General features: G+C 45.9%; 3 protein-coding genes across 3 annotated transcripts; 2 read left to right on the top strand and 1 right to left on the bottom strand.

The window, feature by feature from the left end:
- Positions 1-1,702: 1,702 nt before the first annotated feature.
- Positions 1,703-2,611, bottom strand: LOC120830114 (uncharacterized). Its single transcript, XM_078087423.1, has one exon. It carries the CDS (start codon positions 2,609-2,611, stop codon positions 1,703-1,705), a length of 909 nt encoding a protein of 302 aa, XP_077943549.1.
- A 2,182-nt stretch (positions 2,612-4,793) lies between these two features.
- Positions 4,794-6,048, top strand: LOC120830611 (uncharacterized). The gene has a single exon (XM_040195390.2). It carries the CDS (start codon positions 4,828-4,830, stop codon positions 5,710-5,712), a length of 885 nt encoding a protein of 294 aa, XP_040051324.2. The 5' UTR covers positions 4,794-4,827; the 3' UTR covers positions 5,713-6,048.
- A 1,215-nt stretch (positions 6,049-7,263) lies between these two features.
- Positions 7,264-22,961, top strand: hic2 (hypermethylated in cancer 2). The gene is made up of 2 exons (XM_040195913.2): positions 7,264-7,514; positions 15,277-22,961. Exon 2 carries the CDS (start codon positions 15,347-15,349, stop codon positions 17,063-17,065), a length of 1,719 nt encoding a protein of 572 aa, XP_040051847.1. The 5' UTR covers positions 7,264-7,514; positions 15,277-15,346; the 3' UTR covers positions 17,066-22,961.
- Positions 22,962-24,724: the final 1,763 nt, after the last annotated feature.

Here is a 24,724-nt window from a genome sequence, read left to right as displayed (position 1 = left end):
TCTTTGGGATATCAATATGCAAATTAGTGATCTTAAACTTAATATCAATCGAAGATTAAAGTCCAGAAAATATATGAGATGAGCAGCACAATTGTTCCTTATATTTTGATAAATCTATTAATATATTACATCATGTATATAGTTTTAATCATAATAATAACGATAGTTATTCATATATTATTATGATAATTAGCTCAATATCCGTAACAAGGTATCTACTTATATTGTGTTAAAATCATTAATATGTCATTGCAAATAAGCCTAAGCACATAATCAAAAAACCTTTTGAAACTTCCAGTCTCCACAAATAGTCTATGGCTCTGGCGTAGTTTCGACTATAGGGGTAAATCTGAGAGTTCTTTAAGTCTCCTTTATTGCGTTGGGCTTCAAACCGTATTTCTACAAGAGAGGGTTGATTGAAATTCATTTTGCCGCACTCCCCCAGACACGGACGGATCAATGCACGGCTTTGTAAAACGAACACACTGCACGAATTATAACTGCGATTATTTCTAACGAGAATGAACATATTTGAATGTATTACCAAATGGCGTGTCCTAAAGTGCGTGGCTCTGGGTGAGAAACATTTGTGAAGGGAAGATGTTATTATGTGTAAATAATAATAATAATAATAAAAAAGTATTAGTATTTTATTTATAGAACACAATGACTAACCATTCGATAATGCATACAAAAATGACTTGTCTCGTATTAAATATACATGAACATTTTGAACAGTATCCTCATATTGACCATACAGACATAACATACTTGATTTTGTAAATGACTAACAATGAAAATGAATGTCATTGTTTAAGAGACAGGATAGGCACAAAAACTACAAGCAGCGCAATACCGCGGGCCTGGAAGTACGAACAACCTGCTGTGGAAGAACGCTGCCGTCCTGCTCCTCGTTATTCTGCAATAATAAGCATCTGATTTACATTTAACAGGTTACTGTGACATTAGTTACATTTCAAATGCAACTGTGTTCACATCATCTGCGACGGGGCAACTGCAAGGAACTCTACGTCAAGTGAAAAAAAACTCAATCCAGAACCAAGGAGAGCTCCACTTCAAAGTTTTTGGTTCAACCAAACGTTGCAAACAAAGATAGATTGTCCCCCAAACATCAGAGAAACCAAGCGAGCTTTATACCGGCAAACTCGGGCCCCTGTGGTTCCGAACAATTAAACGTCAGCTCGTGCGCCCTGATGCGGGATCAGCACCCTGGCCAGCGGTCACGACGAACCATGACGGAATGTTTTTTTAATAAATGATGATTATTTCAGAGATAGTTGTTTAAAAAAACACCTTACGTGTTATTCTGTAATTTTGCAATGGCTTTTATCACAAATATAACCAGTTTATTGATTCCTGTGAATAAAATATTGTTTCCAAAAAGAAGTGTAAGAAATGTCTGAGTCTATATCCCTGTATTGATTGCCTGAAATACCTCTCGTTTGACCTATATCCGGTATAGATGAGAGAGTAATTCTCTTCAACAATTTCTCCTCATGATGCTGTTTCATCATCAATGTTTCCTCACTCCGTCCAAGTGAAAGCCGATTCTGAAAACAGAGAAAGTTTGCGTAATGTATCGCATACAAACATAACAAATATGCATTTAGTTCGAGTGTAGGGCGCGTGTTGCCACTAAAATTAGCACCATTTGCAGAAAACGACAACACACAGTCGCCTCTCACCTCGCCCTCCGGCGGCAGCAGAACACCCTCCGCCACACAGTCCTCCACACGGCCTCCCGCAGCGCCGGGCTGCCCCAGATGTACACTGACGGGGTCACGAGCGCGTTCAGGCGGGCCATACTTGCGAACAGATTGGTGGCCTCGTTCCTGAACCTCATACCTTTCTGCGTCAGCTGCCTCACTATTATGTTGATGAAGGACGGACACCACAGCGCCAGGAAGGAGATGACCACAAACACGATGACGCGCAGCGACTCCTTCTTGTTGTCGCGCTCCGGGCTGGGCACCTCCCTCCCCAGGTGGCTCCGGGCTATGATGTACAGCTTGATCGTCATCAACACCTTGACGAAAACTATGATCTGGAGGGTCATCACGCCGAACGCGTTGATCTGCGCCGCCTTCGAGATGGGCACAAGGTTTTGCACGGTGAGGATGGAGTACGTGTAGATCCAGCAGAAGGCGCAGATCCCGATGACCACAGCTCGGGTTACGTGGCGGTTGTAGAAGAACGGGTGGCACACGGCGAAGTAGCGGTCGAACTGGGCGAAGAGGAAGGTCAGCACGTTGACTCCGAGGAACGAGGGGAAGATGTAGTAGGTCCCGTTTCTGGACGGGTAGCCCTCTTGGACGTCGAAGAGGCCGAGGTAGTAGACCGAGAAGCCGGTCAGCGTGTCGCTCACGCTCGTGTTCAGCATAAAGATGAAACGGTTCTGGCCGCGCAGGGAGCGCGTGCAAGAGATGGCGACGACCACCGAGGCGGCGATCGGCACGGCGCACGTGGCGAACAGGATGTGGAAGGTGAAGATGAGGTAGTCCTCCCAGGTGTCGAAGTTCACCGACAGAGGGATGGTGACGTTTAGAAGCATCTTGGCGCTCCGCGGCAACACGGACACAGCACGTCGCATTTATAGATAAATCCTGCTCAGGATGGACGCGTCTTCATCTCTGGGGGGCCAACGCACGTCAGACATATGGCAAGAATAAATTCGGCCTAATCACAACAAGCCCCACGGGTGTTTGGTAATGGTAAAAATGGTCGCTCGCTTGTGCGTCTTGGGCGTTCCGTGACACTTTTTCAGTGGTTCGATGCGGCCATCAAGGAGGTCTGGGGTGCTTTTGCCAAGTTGATGAAGATGCCTTCACTTTGCTGAGGCAATGAAAAACCAACATGCTTCTAAATCAAAGCATGGCAGCCCTCTGTAAACGTTATTTTATTAGTTATAAATGATCTATATTCTATCCAAAGTACAAAACACTAAGAACCTGCAGAAGTGCATTTTGCAAAACAAACGTTTGCAAATGAATGAGCACGGGTCACTAGGCCTCTTTTTCAAACCTCCATGGAATTTTAAATACATTTGCTACGTTTTGTATTGGTTTACATTGACTCTACTTGTAAGGAATTAGATCATTGGAGCTTTGAGAACTTTCAACCTGCAATACCAGCGACTCGTCGACGCACGTCTCCACCACTAGAGGGAGCTTCGATAGGTCTTCCCCTGTAGGGAGCAAAAGGCCCCACTCTCTGTAGCTGGCAGGCATCAATGGTCTTCCATCTAATCTCCAATTTTAATCCACGTCAATTTCTTTAAACGCTGCCATGTTAATACGTGTGTGACAAGGGTGTGTGACAAGGGTTGACAATAAACCAGTGATGGAGACGCTTTCCGCTCCAACAATCTGCCTGTATATCTTTAAGGAGTGTTTTAAAGGTGTGATGACATTGAATATCGGAGATAATTATAATTATACACATTTAAATGACCGACTCATATACAAAATTACATTTCCACACATCACTGTCTATTCTGTCTAGAATGATCTTTTCCAAGATGTGTCCTTTTTTCCCAAAGTACTCAGTCAGATATCATTTTTTACAGGCATGAAAGGTAAATTGTTAAGCTGTAGAATTACTCCCCATTCAGATATGTCTGAACTTCTCTAAAACCAAAAATATGATTAACTATATCTAATAAAACATGATGATAGTGTATTGTCTTTCAATTCATTCTATCATATTGTGACAAAGTCACCTGATTTGAATTACTAACAAGAACATTTTAAAACAATTATTTTTTGAGCAAGGCTTCTTATTTCAAATAATTAAGGGAGAACATACTCACTTTTGCATTTGCCAAGTAATTTTTCATTTTGCACAGTTATACAAAACTATACATGGTTATTAAGTTTAGTATAATTATTTATTAAATCAGAGAAAAAATGGCTTAATCCTGATATCCTTATTGAGATAGAAAATAACTTCTATCGTGTTTCCTGTCTTATTGCTGCAGACTTAACAGGAATCTAACGCATTTTATTACTATAATTGTATTTCCCATACTCACAGTAATCATAATTAAACCACATAATTTTGAAAAACCCATTTAGTTCTAATAGGGATGGTGATGATCGGAATAGGCTGGGATATTAACACGCTCATAACCTCTTTAACTCTGGCAACAGTCTGTTTGTATTATACCCAAATATTACCAAAAACATGAATGTTTATTCCTTAAAGTGACTTCATCACACACCTGCCGAATGTTTCGGGGTTTCATCTAGATCCAATTGATAGTCTTTGCATGTTTCAGCTAGTATTGCAGTCTATTAGACAATATGTTCCGTTATTGGAAGAATGAAAAGTGTGCACACCTGAACTGAACACGCCTCCTATAAGCCACACGACAGCCCTGCATCATGGGTTTTCCCAAAATAAATTGTTTGTAAATCAATTTGACTTTTTTTAAATAGAAATTCAGAAAGTTTAGACTGAGAGAGGTCAGATAACTTAAATAGAAGCAGGAGGTTTAGTATGCATGGATTCTAAAGTTGATCTTAGAGGCATTAGTTAAAGCGAAGCTAAATAGATTGTTGTCTTGTTTGAATACAATCTGAACGTAAAGACTAAAGTCTGTATACTGCTGATGATGAAAACACAAATAACCATCTATGCCCTGGGGAGAGGGAGCACTAATAGGTTAACAATCAGGAGTTCATTAACTTATTGTCCGTGTCTCCCTCCGTCCAGAAATAAAAGCAGAGCTAAGCCCCCCACCACCCCGCTTTACGCACTGTGCCGTCACACCGCCGCGATGAGGACTTGGAACACTCAGTCGCACTGATGAGCAACAGCAGCCACGCTCTGCCTCTCGTGCTGCCCCTCACGAGCTTCGGCAACGTGCTGATGTTCCTCTTCAACGTCCTCCTCGCCGCCGTCATCATCTTCCTCAACGTGTCCGTGTCGCTCGCGATCCTGCTGAGCGGCGCGCTGCGCGGAGAGAACCGCTTCATGTACATGCTGAGCACGTGCCTCAGCGACGTCTGCAGCGGCGTGTCTTACTACTACGCCGGTGTCTTCGACGTGAGGGACAGCTTCGATTCCCCCACGAGAACCTATCACATCGTGCCCACGTTCCTGGGCCTCTCGTACCTCGCCATCCTGGCTGCGCAGGCGGACCGGTACCACGCGGTGGTGTCGCCTTTTAAATACTCGCAGCGCATGACGCGCAACCGGACCCTGGCGGTAATCCTTTCCTACTGGGTCTACGCGTTCCTCATCGTGGCCGTGAATAACATGGTGACGGCCGGGGTAGCCGGGAGGATCACGAGCATAGGCTCGTTTATGGGGAACATCGTGACGGTGGTCATAATGATAGGGCTCAACATCAAGCTGTTCGTGGTAGCCAGGTTCCAACTGGAACGCGAGCCGCCCTCCGAGGAGAGGGACAGCCGGCGCTCGTCGGTGTATCTCATCCTGGTGGTGGCCGTGTTTTTCTTGGCCACGTGGCTCCCCATATTCTGTCACGTCATAGTGTGCAATTTCTTCGGGACCACGTGCTACACGTTCAAGAACGAAGGCACCAACCCGCTGCGCATTCTGCCCCGGGTCAACGCCGCCGTGACGCCCCTGCTGTACATCAGGGGGTGCTCCGCGCTCCGCTGCGCGCTGCTCGCCGCGGTGTGGAGACCCCGCTGCGGCGGCAAGAGGGTGGTGGCGCGCTGTTAACGTTACTTACTGCTAATTTTCATGTCACATCGGTTGCAATCACTCATAATTATTCTAAGATGAAATAATATATGACGTTTGTAAACAGATTCTCATTCAATTCAATGAGAAGGTGTGTCGAAACCTCTGCGTGGTACTGTAGATGTACACCTGTAAAATCGAGCTGTCTGACTGAGGTCGACTTTGTGGCTTTTTGTGGGTTTTCAGGTCGTTCCACTTTCAAGTTAAGCTATCAAGTGAAAATGTTCTGTCTTAACCTCTTGCCATCGTTTATGTCGTGATCTCAGTGTCTTGCGATCTAATCTCTTGTTATAAATATGCATACTAAATTAAAAGCTCATCAAAAATGTTGAAGTGTGACCGTTTTCTTTCTTTCAGGCATGCAACAGTTTATTTGAATTGATTGCTAACATGTTTAGCCTGTGATTCGATTCTATTCAAGTTCAAAGTTTAATGCAAAAGTAAATATGAAAAAAATGACGTTTTTCTTCTTATGTCTCGTTGTGATAAGCCTACATATACTGCTTTATATATTATTATTCTAAAATAAAATAATGTATTTGACATGATACATGTTAACTTAGGGGGGGGGGGGGGTTCACGTCATTTTGTCCTGCATCGGCTATGACATTTGATACACCTACAATATCTATGATGTATATTTCATGTCGGCCTAACAGCGGGATGTGACACCCCGCAGACACATGTGATGCGACCACTCGGATCGTGCAGCTCAACGTGTCGTGCACGTGGATGCTGCGCTCACCGCAGCCGCCACGGCGCGTCAGTAGAGCACTTTGGCACAGCGCCACCGCATCCTCCTGTGCGGAATCTGAGCCATACTACGCCCTCGGCATCACCGAGGTGGTGTCTGAGGGTGCAGTAAACAGCACACCACGTCCTCTGGGAGGTGGTAGCACATCGTCAAACTTCCGCACATCTGGTGCCTAATTTTTCAACAAGTATCTCTCTCTCTTTGATACGTGTGAATTAAGTGGTGATTATTGTTGCAAATACAGTTGATGACGTTATTGCAGAATAAGCAGGCTTGATGTTTTCTGGGGTGATCGCACTGAAGACGATCATTAACATTATTTGCATATTTAAATAACATAACCGTAAACCACGCGGAGCATTTACTGAAATGTAAAGGAGGAAATGAGTAATAATTACATTGATATATTAATTTCTCAATCATACAGTGGGAACCTGAGGCAATTGGAGTTGCCCCTTTGCCCCTCGCTAGTGTTTTATTTCATGTTGATGTAACTCCACCTTAACGGGTTTCGCTTGCTTTGCTACCTTCAGTATTCTTTTTTTTAAAAACACGGAATCAGGACCATATATTTCATAACTTGAAAGTAAGCCCTGTCCTCGTCCTGTATTAAAAGAAGCATATATATATATATATATATATATATATATATATATATATATATATATATATATATATATATATATATATATATATATATATATATGCTAAAAGAGGGGAGGCCCAAAACCACCACATATCCCTCCCCTCGCCCCCCCCCACCCGCCACACCGCCCCCCCCCCTCTCTTTCTCTGCCATCTTGCAGGTAAACTTGCCCGGGGTCCTGGGGCTGAGAAAGTGGCCAAACCCTCCCACAGTGGGCTGTGTTTCCCCCCCTGCTGCACTCCGGGCTGGTTTCTATTCAAATGTGGGTCAGGGGTGAGGAAGCCTAACGTCATAAGCTTTGCAACATGGCGTCCCGAAGGCTGTGAGATGAGCAGGAGGATGGTAACGACCGCTTGAGGACGATCCCACCGATGTAATAAGGTATTTTAAACCCACCCCGTGTCTCTGCTGAAAGGTGGACCGTAGACGCGCGTCGCGCCGTCGGCCGGGGGCTTTTACGCCGGAAGGTTTGCGAGCTTTTTTCATCCGCAGATACGGCGATGTGTGTGTGTGTGTGTTTTTCACGGCGTGCCAACAAAAAGAGGAAACCGGGGGCTGCGCTGGTGCGTTGGGGGGTCTACCAGTCCGCTTTGGCGACCCCCCCCCCCCCCGATCCGGATCGAGGGCTTGGCAACGGTCGTGGCGTTTTTTCTCTCTCATTTTCTCGGCGTCGTGCCCGATTAGTGAGCGATGCCCCCGCGGGACCGAGTGTGTGCGGCCGAATGTTCACCAGGCTGGCAGAGCGCAGCGGGCGACGGAAACCGATCCACGCAAACCGCGAAACGCGACGTGTTTTTCTCCGCGTCTTCTGCTTCTCCGGCAGTTCATCCAGGTCCCTCTGCGAGGAGCCCGATGCTCCATCTGACCGATCAGCTCGTTTAATCACATCACGGATGTGGGCTTTTCCGTAGCCGCAACTTGATTAAAAAAAAACTGCGGATTTCACGCACGGTATTTTTTTTTGCCGAATCTACCCAACGTGTGCGCCATAACCTGCATTCTTCATATGTGGGTCAAGCCGCCTTGGTTTACGGTTCGGCTATTACACACACACACACACACACACACACACACACAAGACTGCACGACGCAGGCTCTGCTACTCGTACCGTGAGCTGCAGGCCCATTGATGCAGGGGCTCGTTAAGGTGTGTGTGTGTGTGTGTGTGTGTGTGTGTGTGTGTGGGGGGGGGGGGGGGGATCGGTACTCTTGGACGGTACTTTGTGACCCATGGATGTTAATTATGTTAATTTCCAATTTCTTCTTTCTAATCAACAACAACAACAACAACAGTCGTATCTGCATGTATGCATTGAATATTTGAGGACTGGACTCCAATCAGGAAATGAGCAGATGAGTTGGGGGCCAGTAAAAGCAATGCTCAGGTGCGAAGGCCGCTTGGGCTCGGCTTCTCGGGTGATTAAAGTAGTTAAAGTACCAAGGGGCATGGAGATAATGAGGCACAGGAATGTCAGTAATGCAGGGTCCCTTCCAACAATCTTCATTTCTCTAAGAGGTCAGTTTTGCTTGGGTTTCCTTAGCCAAGAACCGCCACAATGCTTTTCTCCTTCTCATAAGGCCCATTGGTATGAAACCCGGCCCCCTTGACGCTCCAGTAAAATGTGTTGGACCTAGCTTGAGTGGGAGGCCCGTGCCAGGTATTCATGTCTGTTTAGCCAGTTGTCCTCTCTGTTGCTCGATCTCGCATGGCAACAAGTTGACTTTAAAGGAGGTTTGAGAGAAAAAGCATTGATTCCCTGTTTTCTTTGGACGCTAAGACATTTCTGGAGTTTTGTCACAACTTTAGTTGAGTTATTTTCTCGTTTCTAGTTCTTAACTAGCTATCCCTCTCAAGGGTTGCAGAGTGCAGCCTATAATATAGAGATTATAGGACTACATTTGCCCTGGTTACACCCACAGGGTGCTGTTGAAGGGAGCGGTTGCTCTGCCTGTCAGCCTAAAATTTGGCCCAGCAATTTGCTCAATTGTGATTTCTTTGCTGCTGCCAAATACTTTTTAAATCTTGTGGAGGTTTATCTGAAAGTGTTTTTTATTTTCATTCTATTCTAACACATTATATACCCTGTGCCTAAGCTAATGAGGGGGAAGCCCGTTCGACTGGAGTGTTGCAGCAGTGGGCTTAGAAGGCCCATGTGACCAGTGTCTCTCTCACAAACTACCACAGCAGTTACATTTCACAGAGGAGCACTCAACTAAACAAAAAATGATTCATAATTAGAGGCCTGGCATTAGCCTCAGAAAGGAGAAGGAAACATTGACCAATAAATCCGCCTCCATCATCTTTGAGGTCACCACAACGTGTACGTCCTGAGTGGGCGCGCTGAGTAGCTGTCAGACGGGTTGATGAAGGCCACAGAGATGGACGGGTCGGTGTGACTGGTTTCATTGGTTACCGTGGACTACAAAGACTGGCCTGGAGGGCGACTTGAGGCCCGTGTGTGTGTGCTTTTGTTGCCCCATGATCCTCATCATTGGGCCCCATACCTTCCCTTTCCCCTTCCTGACACACACAGTGTTGCGTGTGTGACTGTGTGCGCGTGCCCGGGCAGCACCGTGCAATGAAGCCACTTCGGCTATGCGTTTCTGCTGACATTTCGGGCGAGGACTTGTATGTGGCGCTCGGCTGACGAGTTGTGTGCGCCGATTGGCCTGTCCCGCCCCGCGCTGCGTGTTTTGGAGGTTCAGCCCGGTTCATGCGGTCGGCCAAAGCGCCTCAAGGATGGGCTTTTGTTGTTCCTTAAGAACAAGAAACAGTCTGTGGAATGCAGAGCGTTGATAGCCAGAAGGTTATGCTGTGGAGGGGGGGTGTGACAGCTCTGTAAAAGATCCCTCCTTACCCAAAATGCCCTGTGTCCTTAGCCAGAGCATTAGGCTCTGGGTCATGTGGCACTGCTGCTTTCTGTGGGGGTGGAGGGTTTATCTCATAAACAAAGTTCATACTCTCTAGACAGAGGTCACTTCATCATTCCAATCATATAGTGGCTCGCTGGCAACGGGCTGATTGCTTTTCCGTTGGTGGAGCGAGGATGCAAGTTGTGCTGCTTGCTGGTTTTCCTGGCAAAAGTCTCTCGTTTATTTGTGTCTTTATTTGATTATGCGTGGGGGTTATTTGCATCCTGCAACAGAGCCACAGAATACAACACAGCATAGAGGACACATGTGAGTAAGTAATAAGTTCTAGTCAAGACATTTGTATTGATTAGCTACCTGTATGTGTTCCAATTCAACACATCTCACTGATGGATGTCATCTGTTTGACGAAACAGTTTGTAGTTCTCTGATCTCATTCATTTGGTTAACAGAAAACGCTACAATCAAAATAAGCTAACGCTAAATATATCCAATGAAACATGAATTTATATCCGCCTCCTGCTTCCTGTGGCTTAGGAAAGCATTAGGACCAACCTCCAACCTTGCGTTGTAGCTGTAATTCAAATGGATTCCGTATTTGTTTAACCGCTTCTCATACATTTCCACACAATAACCTATGATGTCAGGGGGAAAACTTGCTTTTAAGAAAGCGTTATGGTACCTCATGTTACAGAACTTTTATGTCGCTGCGCTCTATTTCCTGTATACATACGACTGCTCATACCTGCAGCCATCATTAAACACGGCGAACAGATTTTTAAATAAGGTCCTGCCGGTCCTGAACATGAGAAAGGGGGATTGAGCCGACTAGATTATATACCCTGTGCCTAATTTAGGTATATTAGTAGTTGCTCGCGTCCAGTATCGCAACATTAAGTGCGAGGCCGTACAAGCTGTTTTTGCACCCATGAGGGAGCATACCTGTTCCTGCTTCTTCACCTGGTGGCTCATGTGCGTGACATGGGCACCACTGAAGAAACCGATCCATTGTGATACACAACAACACTATAGGACTCGTGGTGCTCTTTTCTCAAAGACCTTTACATCTTCTTTCCGCCGGTTTGATGCCCCGCTGTCTGAAACCTCCTGAAATAGAAATAATACTAAAATAACATCCCTAAAATGTTATTTGATGAGGCGTTTTTGTGACCGGATGTGTCACAGGTCCTAGTTGATGACACGTGTTGTGTGAGCTGGAGAGAAAAGGGTCTCTGCTGTACTTTGCTGCAGGTACTCCGGTACACATGTAGTACGCAGCAGCCTACGGCCCCCCTCCCGGGAGGAAACGGAGGGTGCTCCTTTCAGTCCACTGCACCCTGGGCAGGACTTCTTTGACTGCAACTCGGCCAGACCGCCTGACAGAAAATTAGCCTTAATTGGAAGGACTGCGGTAGGGACACTGTTATTTGTGCCCCCCACCCCTCCTAACTGCACCACTGGGATCACTAACCTGTTCACTCGCATTTGTATGCAAACTATCCTGCAGGGGAAGATCCAGATCAGCCGATCCTTTCTTTCTCTGAGACTTTGTACAGCGGGATGTCAGCCCCCCGCCCCACCTCCCCCCTCCTCCACAGCTATTCTGAAGAGCGCATATAATCAGAATTGGATCAGTGTCCAGAATTCTGGGAGATACTCTGTGTTGGAGTTATTCAACCGTTTGCCATGGAGACTCATGCACAGGCATGCTGGTGATTTTCACTTTTCATTTCACACTCTGTCGTCTCTGGTTGGAACATATCCCTGCGTCTTCTGCTCCCTGCAGCACCACAGCACCGCGCTGGATGCATCACTGTATCCGTTTAGAACATTAGATCCAAGACTCCTGATGCTAGTTTCAGAATTTCAATGCAAAACACAACCCAACATTGCACTGGATGTTTTTCCTGGTACACCTTAATCTTAAAAGTTTTTTTGTAATTTTTATTGCTTGGACACCAGTGTGACAGGATTAATGTCATTACTCCGTACTGCACGTCCCTAATCCAAACTGATTAGAAATGAAATAAGTGAGTCAGTTTCTTCAGTTTATATAGATGTATGTATCTACTCAAAGCATGTGCTGCACAGCCGGCCCAAAGCAAAAGGAACATCTCCAGTACACTAGAAAATGGGATGTGGTTATAAAATGACACGTCAGGTTGTACAGTCCCCGCCTACTGTGTTCTATAGAAACCCCATACTTCAATTACCTGCCCCAACCCAATTTGTGGTATTTCTATTTTGACCCAAATCTGTTCATACGGTTGCCTCTGATGCAGCAGACATTACACAGGTTAATGCAGCATACCGGAAGGGCTGTCTGTTCAGCTTGAACTTCTCACTCAGCTGTGAGATGTTCTCCCCTTCAGCTGCGTCAGAGACAGACCTTACCCACGCACGCATCAGCGGCAGCCATGTTGGAAAAAAGGGCTCAGAGGTAGTTGCTCTGTTTGTCTTTCAAACTGGCTTTGTACCATCCCCCTAACCCCTCCCCCACTCCCTCTGCCCACCAGCATACTCCCCGGGCGTGAGTGTATATGTATGTATGTATGTATGTGTGTGTGGGTGTGGGGGGGCTTTGCACTGTCTCTGTGAGTGTGCACACTCGGGAGGCCTTTTGCTCCCTTCCTCTTGACTGCCTTAAACAGCCTTTACCTGCACGTCCACTGTTCTTTTTGCACACTTTTTTTAAACTAAGCTTCTTCCTTTATTCATTCCAAAAAATAAACACAAGCACGTTTCGGAAACCCTTCTTGTTCTCTATTGGTCGTTTTAGCAGGTGACTTTAAGCAGCAGTAGGGTGTGTTTTTGTTATTGCGCCACAAGACTTCAGCTCACCTCTGCCCTCCGTAGCCCTGCGCTCAGGAGATTAGTGCCACAGCCCACTGCTCCCATGGACTGAAAAGTTTACTCACTCACTGTTTAACTCGTAAACGACTTGGGGCCGGGGTGCATACTTAAATAGTGTAGAACCAGATTATCCAGATTATTGGTACAACACTTGGGTGTGCGGGGACCTTGTGACGTTTCGGTTTTTGGTCTCCCGTGGTGGATCGACAGGCAGATTTGTGAGCCTGCTCAGATCGGTCATGCACGTGAGATAGTCTTCCTGACTATACTGGAAACATTGTTTTCGCATGTTCTAGTAGTCTACAACAGCCATTCATGGTTGTAGTATGAGCCACTGTATTGCTTTGGTCCTTACAACGTGCACAGAGCACCTGTGCTCTGCGGAGAGCTGCCATGTGGGCCCACGCTGGCCTGGCCTGTGGTATTAGGGCCCGCTTTCCTGTGGACCACTATCTGGATGGGAGCGGGGCCCACACGTGCCCCACCCTAGCTGCATATAGATCAACCGTAATCCATTAGCAGCTCCCTGGAATCCACCCGGCCTAGCAGAGCACCGGGGGCCAGGGGGAGAAAGGGTAGCTGTAAGGGTGATTGGTGAGGGGGGGGGAGGAGAGAGGGATGAGAAGAGTAGGGGGTTGGGGAGGGCAAGGGGTCTTTATTTCTTCTTCCTCCAGAGCTGGCTACTCCACTCGGAGCCCAGCCCCATTTTCAGGTTGGCCTGCTGGTGAAGCTTCTTGAATCCCCCCCTAAAGCCTGCAGAGGTTTGTGTGTGTATTAAGGGAGAGTCTTGACTGAAATATGGCTTCCTGGCTGGCATCACAGCAGAGGCCCTCCTTTGTCTCGCAGCCCTCCTCTTCGTGGCCGCCCGCAGGGATCGAGTGCCACCGCAAGCACATTCTGCAATTAACTACAGATCTCTTTGTAGTTCACGTTGGACTGTTGTCTCTGCATGCCCGACGTGAGGCTGGTCAGGGTGGGAGAGAAAGGAGAGGAGAGGGGCAGAGGAAATAAGGGGGAGGGGAAGAAGAAGGAGACCACGAGTAGAAGTGTCAAAGCAGAGGAGACGAGCCCAGGCCTGAGAGCTGAGAGTAATGATCACTCCGGCTGATTGTATCAGCCCAACGGTTCCGTTTGATACAGTGTGCCAGCTCCAGTATTTAATTCTCCCCTTGTTGTTCACGCGAGTTGTAACAAATCCCCTGTCTTGTCTCGCCCCAATTTTTCGGCGACGTTTCATATCCCACATCAGTCTTGCGTGGCGATTGTAGGACCCCGATCAGAAGTATTTAAGGCTTTGTTTAAGGAGGGTGTTGCGCTAGGAATTTGTTAGGAAAACAAAGCTAAAACGGGCTTAGTAAATGAATTAAAACTGAAAATGGTTAACGCATGACTAAAAATGTGGCGATGCTATATTGTGATTTTTAGAACCGCCTTTTGCCTAATACCTTTTTTGTGAATATCAGTCTTTGTCTTTCAGTGGTATATTTTCACATGTATTCACAGCCCGAGTAAAACATTTCCCTGCATTAATTGTGTATACTCCTGCAATTCTGTATACCTTGGTAAGATCAGGGTCATTAAAGATTTCGTCCATTTTCCCATTGTGCCCACGACATTAAACATGAGTCAAGGACCTGCCCCGCTCCTCTGAATAAGCACAGCACCACTGTTGCATCACACCCGAGCTGCAGATAGACTCTGAGACTAGTGCAGTGCATTTCTTTCCAATGAATAGTGTTCTCAATGTCCAAAGTGGAGCACTGTGGTCTGTGAGAGGTCTTTATCTTTATGCAGTCTAACACGGAATGAGATTCTTCTGTCCTAATTCCATAAATGAGGGCCTCTCCCGAGGATCAGGTGTTGCTATCCTCGTCTTTGAGCTGCACCCACCAGCCCCCGCCCACGCTCTTCTGCCCTAGCTCCTGTGTAGTTTTACCTGCTCAGGTGTCACCAAATCCCCCCCCACCCTTCCCCCGACCCTGTTGTGGCACCAACCCCCTCCCCCAGACAATGGGGCAGGGCTGACATTACCATGACCTAATGAGGCTTGAGTGGGCCAAGTTTCCGAAAAGGGCAACCCCACCAACGCCAGAGGGGAGGGGCACCTTGGAAAAGTAGTTACTTTACCTTGTCCACCCATTTGGCTTTTGTGCCAGAACGGTGTCCGAGTGTAGCAGAACGTAATACACCCGGGGTTGCAATTTGTTGAACGGGGAAGTCTAGAGGGTAGGGTTCCAGTTTTTGTCGTTGTTTAAACGCATCATAAATATGTGTGTGTGTGTGTCTCTGTGTGTAATATCACAATATATGTCTATCCATTGATTGTTTAAGTTACAAATATGTTTTCCAAGCACTGCGACTAATCAAGCAGCCAATGTGTAAAATATAAAGCTAACCACCTTTGTCATTTCTCTTTCAGCTTCAGGTGGTACTCTTGTAGGAAGAGAGAGAGGGAGAAAGCGAGAGAGAGAGAAAGAAGAAAGGTGGAAATGGAACTGCCCAACCATGCCAAACAACTGCTGCTGCAACTCAACCAGCAGAGAGCCAAGGGGTTCCTCTGTGATGTCATCATCGTGGTGGAGAATGCACTCTTCCGTGCCCACAAGAACATCCTGGCTGCGAGCAGCATTTATTTCAAATCTTTGGTCCTCCACGATAACCTCATTAACCTCGACACAGAGATGGTTAACCCCTCTGTATTCAGACAAGTTCTGGATTTCATCTACACTGGGAAGCTCCTGTCCTCATTGGACCAGAGCAGTGAGCAGAACTTCAGTGCCCTCTTAACCGCAGCTAGCTACCTCCAGCTTCATGACCTCGCTGCTCTGTGCAGAAAAAAGCTCAAGCGCAATGGTGGGAAACCCCTGCCAGGTAAACCCTCCACTCCAGGTCCCCTTAGCCGCTTACGCCTCAACAACCAGCGCCTTTCCACTTCTACCCCTGCTGGCCCCAAAAACCACTACCCAACCCCTTCCGATGCCGACCAGCCGCAGCCAGATGAAGGCCTTCGGGACAAGCTCTCAGATGACGAAATGTTTGTTGGCAGCTCTGCAAGGAACGGCAATGGGGGGAATGGCAGCAGTAACGGTAACCTCAGCAGTGGAGGAAGTGCTGGGGAGCCAGACCTCGGACTGGACTTGTCCAAGAAGAGTCCTCCCTCTGCGGGCACAGCCACTGATGCCCTGAGCCCACACAGCAACTCCCAAGAGTCTCCTCAATCTGCCTCAGTATCCACAACCAACAGTGCCTCACTGGATGACTCTTCTACCACCCTACCAGGTCTAGACGCCTGTGGCTCAGAAACCACGGATCTCAATCCTAAAGCCTCAGAGGAAACTCAAAACCAGCCTGATGGCCCCCCGCCCCAAAAGAAATCCCGGCAGGGTGCTCGCAAGAACGAATGGCCTAAGAAAGAAGCGTCAGGGTTGAAGTCCGAAGACCACGACAGGCCACTGGTTAATGGGGTGATTGTGGGTCCTAAAGATGGCCGCTCCTCTGACCAGGCCTTTCAGTGTAAAGACGAGGAAGACGCTGGAGAGAACGGCCAGGACCACACTGACGAGAGCGGGCAAAGTGACGGAGAGAGTGCAGGAGGTCGAGGGGGAACGGGAGGGGGAAACCACAGCGCCAACTACGTGTACAGGCAGGAAGGTTTTGAACCGGCATTCGGGGACAACCTCTACGTGTGCATTCCCTGCGGCAAAGGCTTCCCCAGTTCTGAGCAGCTCAATGCCCACGTAGAGACGCACAACGAGGACGAGCTCTACATCAAAGAGGAGGGAGGCACCTTTGTGAAAGAGGAGGACGAGGAGGAGGCAGAGGACCTCTCTGCGGCCGTGGGCCCTTCCAGCTTTGGTTCTGAGGCGCGTCCGTTCAAGTGCACAGTCTGCAGTAAGAGCTACAAAGACCCGGCCACGCTGAGGCAACACGAAAAGAGCCATTGGCTGACCAGGCCTTTTCCCTGCAACATCTGTGGCAAAATGTTCACCCAGAGGGGCACCATGACACGCCACATGCGCAGCCACCTCGGCCTCAAGCCGTTTGCCTGCGAAGAGTGCGGCATGCGCTTCACACGCCAGTACCGTCTGACGGAGCACATGCGCGTCCACTCTGGGGAGAAGCCGTATGAATGCCAGCTTTGCGGGGGGAAATTTACACAGCAGCGTAACCTCATCAGTCACCTAAGGATGCACACCTCACCCTCTTAGAAATGTATCAAGCCAAAGAACTTTGGGATATAGAAGGAAAATAAACCATCTACCTTCCCCCTCCCCATCTTAACAGCAAAGAAACGCACACGCACCCATTCACAAGCAGACACTCGCAACTCCCTTCGTAGGAATTCCGGTTTACGACAACCCGGCTTACTGGATGATATAGCTGTTAGCCACAGGGAGGGGAAGGGGGGTCTAGGTGTTGGTGGGAACGTCATAATTTATACCAAGCGACGTCTTCTCACCTCTCAGGAGTGACAAATTACTCCCGTCTCTCGCCAATGTCACAAAGCCATGTTGGTGTGGCAAGACTTCTGGTCTGCATTGCAAAGTCTGTCAAATTTGAATGTGGCTACTGATGTAAAGTCGAGCCCCCCCTCACCTAGTGACCCTCAGCAGCTTGTCTGTCTTCTACCATTTTTAAGGTTTTTCAGATTGCTCCTCAAACTGATCAACTCCAGAGTCCCCTCTGTATGAACTCAAGTGCTATCTTGACCAAAAACCCGTTCAAACAATACTGGCAATAATTCTGCAAAAAAAAAATATTTTTTAACACAGCTTTATATCCATTGTTATGTTGGTGATGGGGATCTGTGTGTGAAAGGAGGGCTAACTGGGGTTGAGACCATCTCCATGCTTTAACTGACAGTCCTGAAAGAAATGTAATGACATTGGATTAAGTTTTTGTTTTACAGACCATTAATAAGCAAAGTCTCTCTCTGTGGCTGCTCGCAGCAATACAGGGTGAATGTTCATTGTTGTTGGTTTTGCCTGCTTGTGATCCCAGGAATGAATCCTGGTTGGATAGACAAACCCCCTTGAGGTACTTGATTTACTTACAGAACTTATAATGTTTCAGTGAATGTTTAAACTGAAAGTCTTGGGATGTATCCCGATGGGGGGAGGGGGTTTGGCTGGATTGGATTGGGTGGGTAGTTTAAGGGGAGGTAAGGAGAGGGTGTTTTAGACTGAACATGTTCAGTGGGTACGTTTTATTTTTTTGTCTGTATAGCTTTCATCCCCTCAGAAAAGAGTCTATTTATATAGGCTTATGACCTCGCTACCTCTGATTACTCTTACAAACTCTGTTGATTAGTTGAAAGTTCCTATGTAATTAATTGTAAAAAGTCTGTAGATTATGGTAACTTTTCACCTAATGCTTTAACCTGCCCATCTCTCAACACATGTTTTTAATGCTCATAGATTTTAGACATTGATAGTTTTTTCTTTAGCTGTCGTTTTTACTTGTCAACAGTTTTTTTTTTTTTGGGTGCCCTGCTCAGTAGTGTAGCTACCCGCCTGGAGCAAACAGTGGTTAGTTAGCCTAGATGTATAGTGTTCCAAAGATCTAATGAATGTTGAGGAGAACAGAGCTAACTAACATTGCTAGACAAGTTCATAACCAAAGTTTAAAAAAAAGAGATGTACTTAAGATATATAGCATACTAAATTATTTCACTTTTGATTTCTTTTTTGCTGTATAAAACAAATTATGAATTTATATTCCAGACGAAGAGATCCACTCTTTTGACGGAGCTTCGGCCAATGACTCTGAGACTGAGGCAGCTTCTTGTGGTTTGCAAGGAAAGCTTGTGCTGATTGGTGGGCTGGTGTGATTTAAACCTGGTTACGTTAAAAAAAAAACAATTTGGTTTATATCCAGAGTCCTTATCACTTTATATTCCCTGACTTAAAAAAACAGGACTTTATGAAATTGTATGTGTTCTGTTTCAGACCAAAAAAAAAGCAAAAAAAGAAGAATTATAATCAGAATTTTAATGTGAAGTTCAAGTTGCTTGTTGGTTTACTTTATCTTTTTGTTGAGCCAGACTTGTGAAAATGTGTAAGAAGAAGGGGGAGGAAAAGATGCACTGGACATTTGGACAACCCACTGGTCTCCTGCGGCATCCTTTTGTTTCTGATTGTATTCCATGATATCGCAGAATGATTTTAAAATTATTTTTAACCTCCTAAAGCTTTACCTCATCCTAAGCAACACTCCCTCTGCTGTCTGCTGGTCCAGTGCATCTACTCTTACGCTGTGGAGCACCAACCTTCACCACAAGTTTTGGTATAGGCATTCCGTTATTATGTTGGTTCAACTGTCTTCTTGATATTCTTTTTTTTTTTTTTTTTTAAATCCTCCTCGTTCCTTATGTTTTGGTCTGTGAAATGCTGATGCAGCTACAGCTACACAAACATCACTACTGTTTTAAGGTACCTGCGTTCTGGACTCCCAGAGTTGTTACTTGGTTATGTCTGTGTCTTGCAGTTAGAAGCAGTTTCCGTTTAGTGATTGCATGGTACATTTACTACAGCCCCCCCCACACCAAACCCCCCCCCAGATATGTTATTTATCGCCTGATCCACTGTTGCTTGTGACCTCTCCTGGCTCAAGAGGGAGTCCACAATGCATTGCCTTCAAACGTTATTGTACTTGTCGGCACTTATTGCAGCTTAGCGTAATGTCTGTAGTGCAAAAGGTGTTTTTGTACATCAAATTCTTTAGCCATCTCTGCAAAAGACTTTGAATGCTTGCTTGTTTGACACGACGAAGAAAATAATTCAACAAAACAAAAAAAAAATTTAAACTCAAAACTGTGACCATACTGCTATTACTACTATTGGTACTACTACTATTCAACTACTTCAGGGACTGTTTGGCATCTGTGGATGCAGACTCTCAGCTACATTTGTAAGACATAGTATTGTATCGATTTCTCTGTATTTTAATCATGGGAAAAGCAAAAACACTAGTTTCATATTTAAGACAAGCAGGGGGGTACTTTTTCAACTAACGCAAAGAGCCTTGACAAAGGCCAGGCAGCTCAAAAAAAGTCTACATTTTAGTTAGTGACGCGGTGTGTTCTGATATAGTTGCAAAGTTGTACAAAAAAAACTAAGAAGAAGAGGAAAAAAAAAGCTCATACCCAAATCCACAAACTATTTTTTAAACCAAAGCACATTTGAATGATTATGGAACCATGTGTGGCTCTAAAAAGAAACATGTATTTATCTCCTTGTTTACATAAACTTTTACAGTTTTACAGACCTCAGTCGAGGTTCGGCCAGTCACAGAGGTTGTGTTATTGTTTTCTTTCTTTTTTTCTTTTTTTTTGCTAAAGATTCTTTTCCTTATGTTGCTGCCAAAACAAATGTAAAGCATACAATCCGGGGTGAACTGCTGCATATTCAATTAAGGGGAGGGGTGTGTGCCAGCTGGCTTTGTGGTGACCCTGCACCCCGGTCCCCCCTGCCCTCTGGCCTGTCTTCAGATGGGACCTCAGAGCTAGGGGGCTTGGGGGGGGGGGGGGGGCAGTGCGTCCTTGACGTGGTAATCAAAAGGCATTGTTACCCAGATCTTTAGCTCAATTTAGTGTCTTTCTGTTACCCGAATGCGCTTGAGGACTACCTCCACTGTTTTGGGTCTCGTACTGTGTTGACTGGTTTGGGTTGTTGTTTTTTTGGTAGTATGGTACATCTCTTTATGCTGGAGATTATGAAAACACTACCTGGATAGTGTAGCTCTGGTATGTCCACTGCATGTAAACAAGCCTATCTGGTAGTCTTAACTGTGAATGTTATGGTTGTTTTTTTCTGCTTCTATGATGTTTTTGGATTATTTTTTTTTCTTAGCTGCCTGCACACTGCAGGTGAAAGCAGCACAGACCTCCTGGCTGGCCGAGCCTCCTACAAAGTTGGTGCAAACACTTATTGACAGTGTTGTTGTTTTTTGTTTTTGTTTTTTAATCAAATGTTTATTGTCAGTGATGAATGTATTTATTTCTGGTCCTGCCTTCCCCTCTGCAAAGAATTAGCTCTGTGTGTGAGACCGAGGTGGAGGCAGGACCTCCTTTTTTGGGGGGGGTTTGTTTTGAGGTTTTCAAGCTGAGAATCAAAAATGAGACACAAAACATAGCCATTAACCACAATCTGTGAACGCTGACTTTTTTTCTTGTGGGAAAACTGATTTGTTTTTTCTCTAACTTAAAGAAAACGGTCAATAACATTTAATATCTACTCTTAGTTATGCCTGACAGTCTGTAGGGTCTTTTTGTTATTTTAATTTCATGTGTTTCACTATGGGTGTTTTTTATTTTTTATGCGTTCTTGAGTTCTCGCTAAATGACTGCACGTCAGGGGAGTTGAACTTTAACCCCTTGTGTGTGCGTGTCCATGGACGCAGGCAGGGTGCTGTGACCTGCCTGTGCAGAACAGAGGCTACTGTATCTTTTCAATCTTGCTCTCGCTGGGTGTTGCCACTGTACTGCCTAATTAAAAAAAACAAAATAACATTCACACAGCAGAAACCGGCACGCAATCCGCATTTCGCTCCATTTTCATGACTATTGTTACATTTCTGGTCTTTAAACCACTTCCCTTCTCTTTTTACATGACGTATGTGTTGTTTAGCGTCTTGTTGGTTCTACATTGGAGGAGTTTAGAGACGTTGGGCGACATAGCTTTACTAAGTGCACTTTGTATGTTCTGTCAAAGCCTCTGGGATAACCTACAGGGCGCTCTCATATTGGTTCCCAGTTAAACGACGCTCGCCCTGTTGTCTGTCCTTTTAGTTCATCATTTTTTTCTGTGTTTGGAAGTATCATATTATCATGCAGTTTTATGAAAGCTTTAAAAGTTGAATATACAAAGTAGGAAAACGCAAACCAAGGGGGCCGTGTTGTTTTTTTCGTCTCATTTCGTGGTATTATCTGCCTGATATCCTTTTTTTAAAGCTGAGGGGCTGATCTGTGTTTTTATGGAGATGCTCGTTCTTACTTCGGTGGACTAAAGCCAAAGACGATTTGAAAACGGCCTTCGGTTGCTGTTGAAGCATTTCTAAGCTTTATAGTCTCCTTGCTTTATCTCCGATACGCCTGACCTTCTGCTTCAGCCCTTTGACCCTCTGTAATCTCTCTCACTGCACAGGCGACTATATCCTCTGCTGCATTCTTACGTTTCACATCAGTGTTTACTGTACCTCCTATGACATTTTGCAGTAGTTACTAAAACACACCAGATTACCTCAAAACATTCAGTGTTTACAGAAATGTGCTATCTTGCCACTACATCTTACTTTTGATTTTCTTTGCCGTCCATCCGTAACCAAAATATGAAGTATGTAGCAGCATATTTTCATGCTTAACCTTCATTTCATTTCCATCTGTTTATTGAATTTACAAAGGCACAGTGTCACTTTGATGTGCACTACATTCATGGAAAGACATGATTTAGCTGCTAAGGAGTAAATTAAATAAATATTTATCTAGTACTTGAAAACTTGATCAGTGTAGCTGCCCATGAAGCGGGTGTATCAAGATTCCTCCTTGGTCTTGTTTTCTTTAGGAGCGTCTTCTCAATAATGTATTACGACCGGTAGGCTGAGAGGCTCTAAAATAGACGTTAGGGTCTTTGCTGATCAATAATTTAGAGGCCGAGAAGCTCCTCCCCTTTGGCAAACACACTTGACGTGCAGAGATGCACACGCCCAGGTGCATTTATTTTCACTGGCATGTACGCACATACACCTCCACCCATGTGACCAACGCGCATGCCAACGTCTAGACTTCAAACACAACCTGACGGCACGCACCAGTATTTGAGGAAAGATTCTGTGACCCTTCCTGTTTTTGTGGCTTTTGGCAGCACCCAGGTTGAGCTTCTCTCTTTATCTCCAGTCCTCAGAGAGCTCGTATTCAGGTCAGAGCTGCCGCCGCCGCCACTGCGCATAGCGATGGGGCTCGCTCAAACTCAAAAGTGTCATAAAAGAAAAAAAAGTGTAAAACCGCTGACCTCAGCACTCACAACCTTGCAGTCTTAATGTACAGCAGTGAGGAAAAATAAACTGTTATTTTATGATCTTTTCATTAAAAGCTTGATTGAAAACCAACAGTGTGTTTTGACTGTTCTGTGTCTTAGTGTTCTTCCCCACTTGAGTTCTTTAAGTGATAATCTTTGACATCCAATTGGTAACATCTCCCTGCTGGCAGGCGACATGTTTCTGATCTCATTTCAAGTGCAGCTCTCATTCAGTTAATTTATTTACATTCTATAAATAAGTGACATTTGTAGCGTGTTGTGTCATTCCTGCAGAATCCTTTTCGAATCCGTTTCGAATTTTCCTTCACCACCAAATCTAGATAGACAAGGTAACACTTGCGTGTCAAGCTGCGGTCACACTGCTGTAAGTGGTCATGCTAGGCAATGCTAGGCTAATAGTCTCCTGCATAGAGCTTCTAATGGAGACTGTATTGTCTCTACCTCCTGTACTTAGGACAAGCACACCGGGCCTTTTTCAGCCTGTCTGCCCCCTTCCCCCACTGTCTTTTGATGCCCAGGCAGGAATGCCCCTGGCTGTGTACCACTAACCTTTCCCTCACTCAAGGTAAACAAACCCTTGTATAGACCGCACACACGCCCTCCCCAGGTATGTGGACGGGCTCCTCCGACGGTCTGCTCTGTCTACTTTATGTTGTGTTTCTATTGCCGTCCTTCGGCGTTCCATGTCCTTCAGAACAACTCCACCCTCTCTCCATCAGCCACCTTCCTTTCCCCTTATCTCCCGTACCTTATTTCTCCCCATCCTGGCTCAGGTCAGAGGGTTGGGAGCTGGCACGTTTATTGCGCTTCTGTGCCATTAGCAATGAACTGTGCCCCCAGAGGTGTCACATGCTAAATGACCCAGAATGACGGTCGCTTGGAAACAATGACGCTGGTGTCGCTGGCCCTTCCCTGCCCTCCCCCACCCGGGCCCCTCTATCTCTCACGCCCCATAACAACGGCAAGTAAACACAATGGAGAGAGCGGCGGGATAAGTAGCCGCATTATTGGTTGGGTCGTCACAGGGTGGACATTGCCCACATCAAACACCTGGATTACCGGTTTGTCCGCCAGGGGCGATTCTGGTTCAGTGTTCTTTTGGCTCCCTGAGAAAAATGCTTTTCACAGCAAAAGAGAACTTTTGACAAAATCCCCCCACCTCTACTGGCATTTCTTATCCCAGTGGGTCTGCAAGCATGAGTGGAATTTACCAAGGTCTGCCCAGGAGGGTCCAGGCTCGCCTCTGCTTGTCTGGGATGGCCCTCCATTATCTGAGGAATGTGCATGCCTGCCCATGGTGGGCGAGGGAGATGGACAACCTCTTTTATAACACACACACACACACACACACACACACACACACACACACACACACACACACACACACACACACACACACGCAGGAGACAACCCACACCCACCTTTATCTCCAATGCCAGACCTTCTTGTCTCCATGCTGATGTTAAGCAGAGGGGCCATCCTCTTGTCTCTGTCACTCACTCTGTTTTAACTCCTGTGTGAGAAGTGGTCTGACGTATTTTGGTAGTACCATATGAGTACTGTTCATATCAACCCAGCAGGTTGCTCAGAGATGCTACCACGTTTTATGTGCACCATTTATTAACATTGGGAAGCATAGACAACCAGAGTAAATTACTCAAATTGAGTTATTAGTAAATAGTTTTTCCACACGATTAATAGGGAAGCCCATTGCATTTTTATGTGAGCAAGATCTTTGTTGGACTCATGATGGAATTGGCAAACTAGGTAGGTAATTACTGCACATCTGGCTGTGTTAACTACTATGCTAATCCCACCATACTTTGATACAAC

This window comes from Gasterosteus aculeatus, chromosome 13 (assembly GCF_964276395.1).
Source record: "Gasterosteus aculeatus chromosome 13, fGasAcu3.hap1.1, whole genome shotgun sequence".
Classification (NCBI taxonomy): Eukaryota; Metazoa; Chordata; class Actinopteri; order Perciformes; family Gasterosteidae; genus Gasterosteus; species Gasterosteus aculeatus.
The sequence above is the reverse complement of the archived record's forward strand: the minus strand, read 5'-3'. Positions and strand labels throughout refer to the sequence as shown.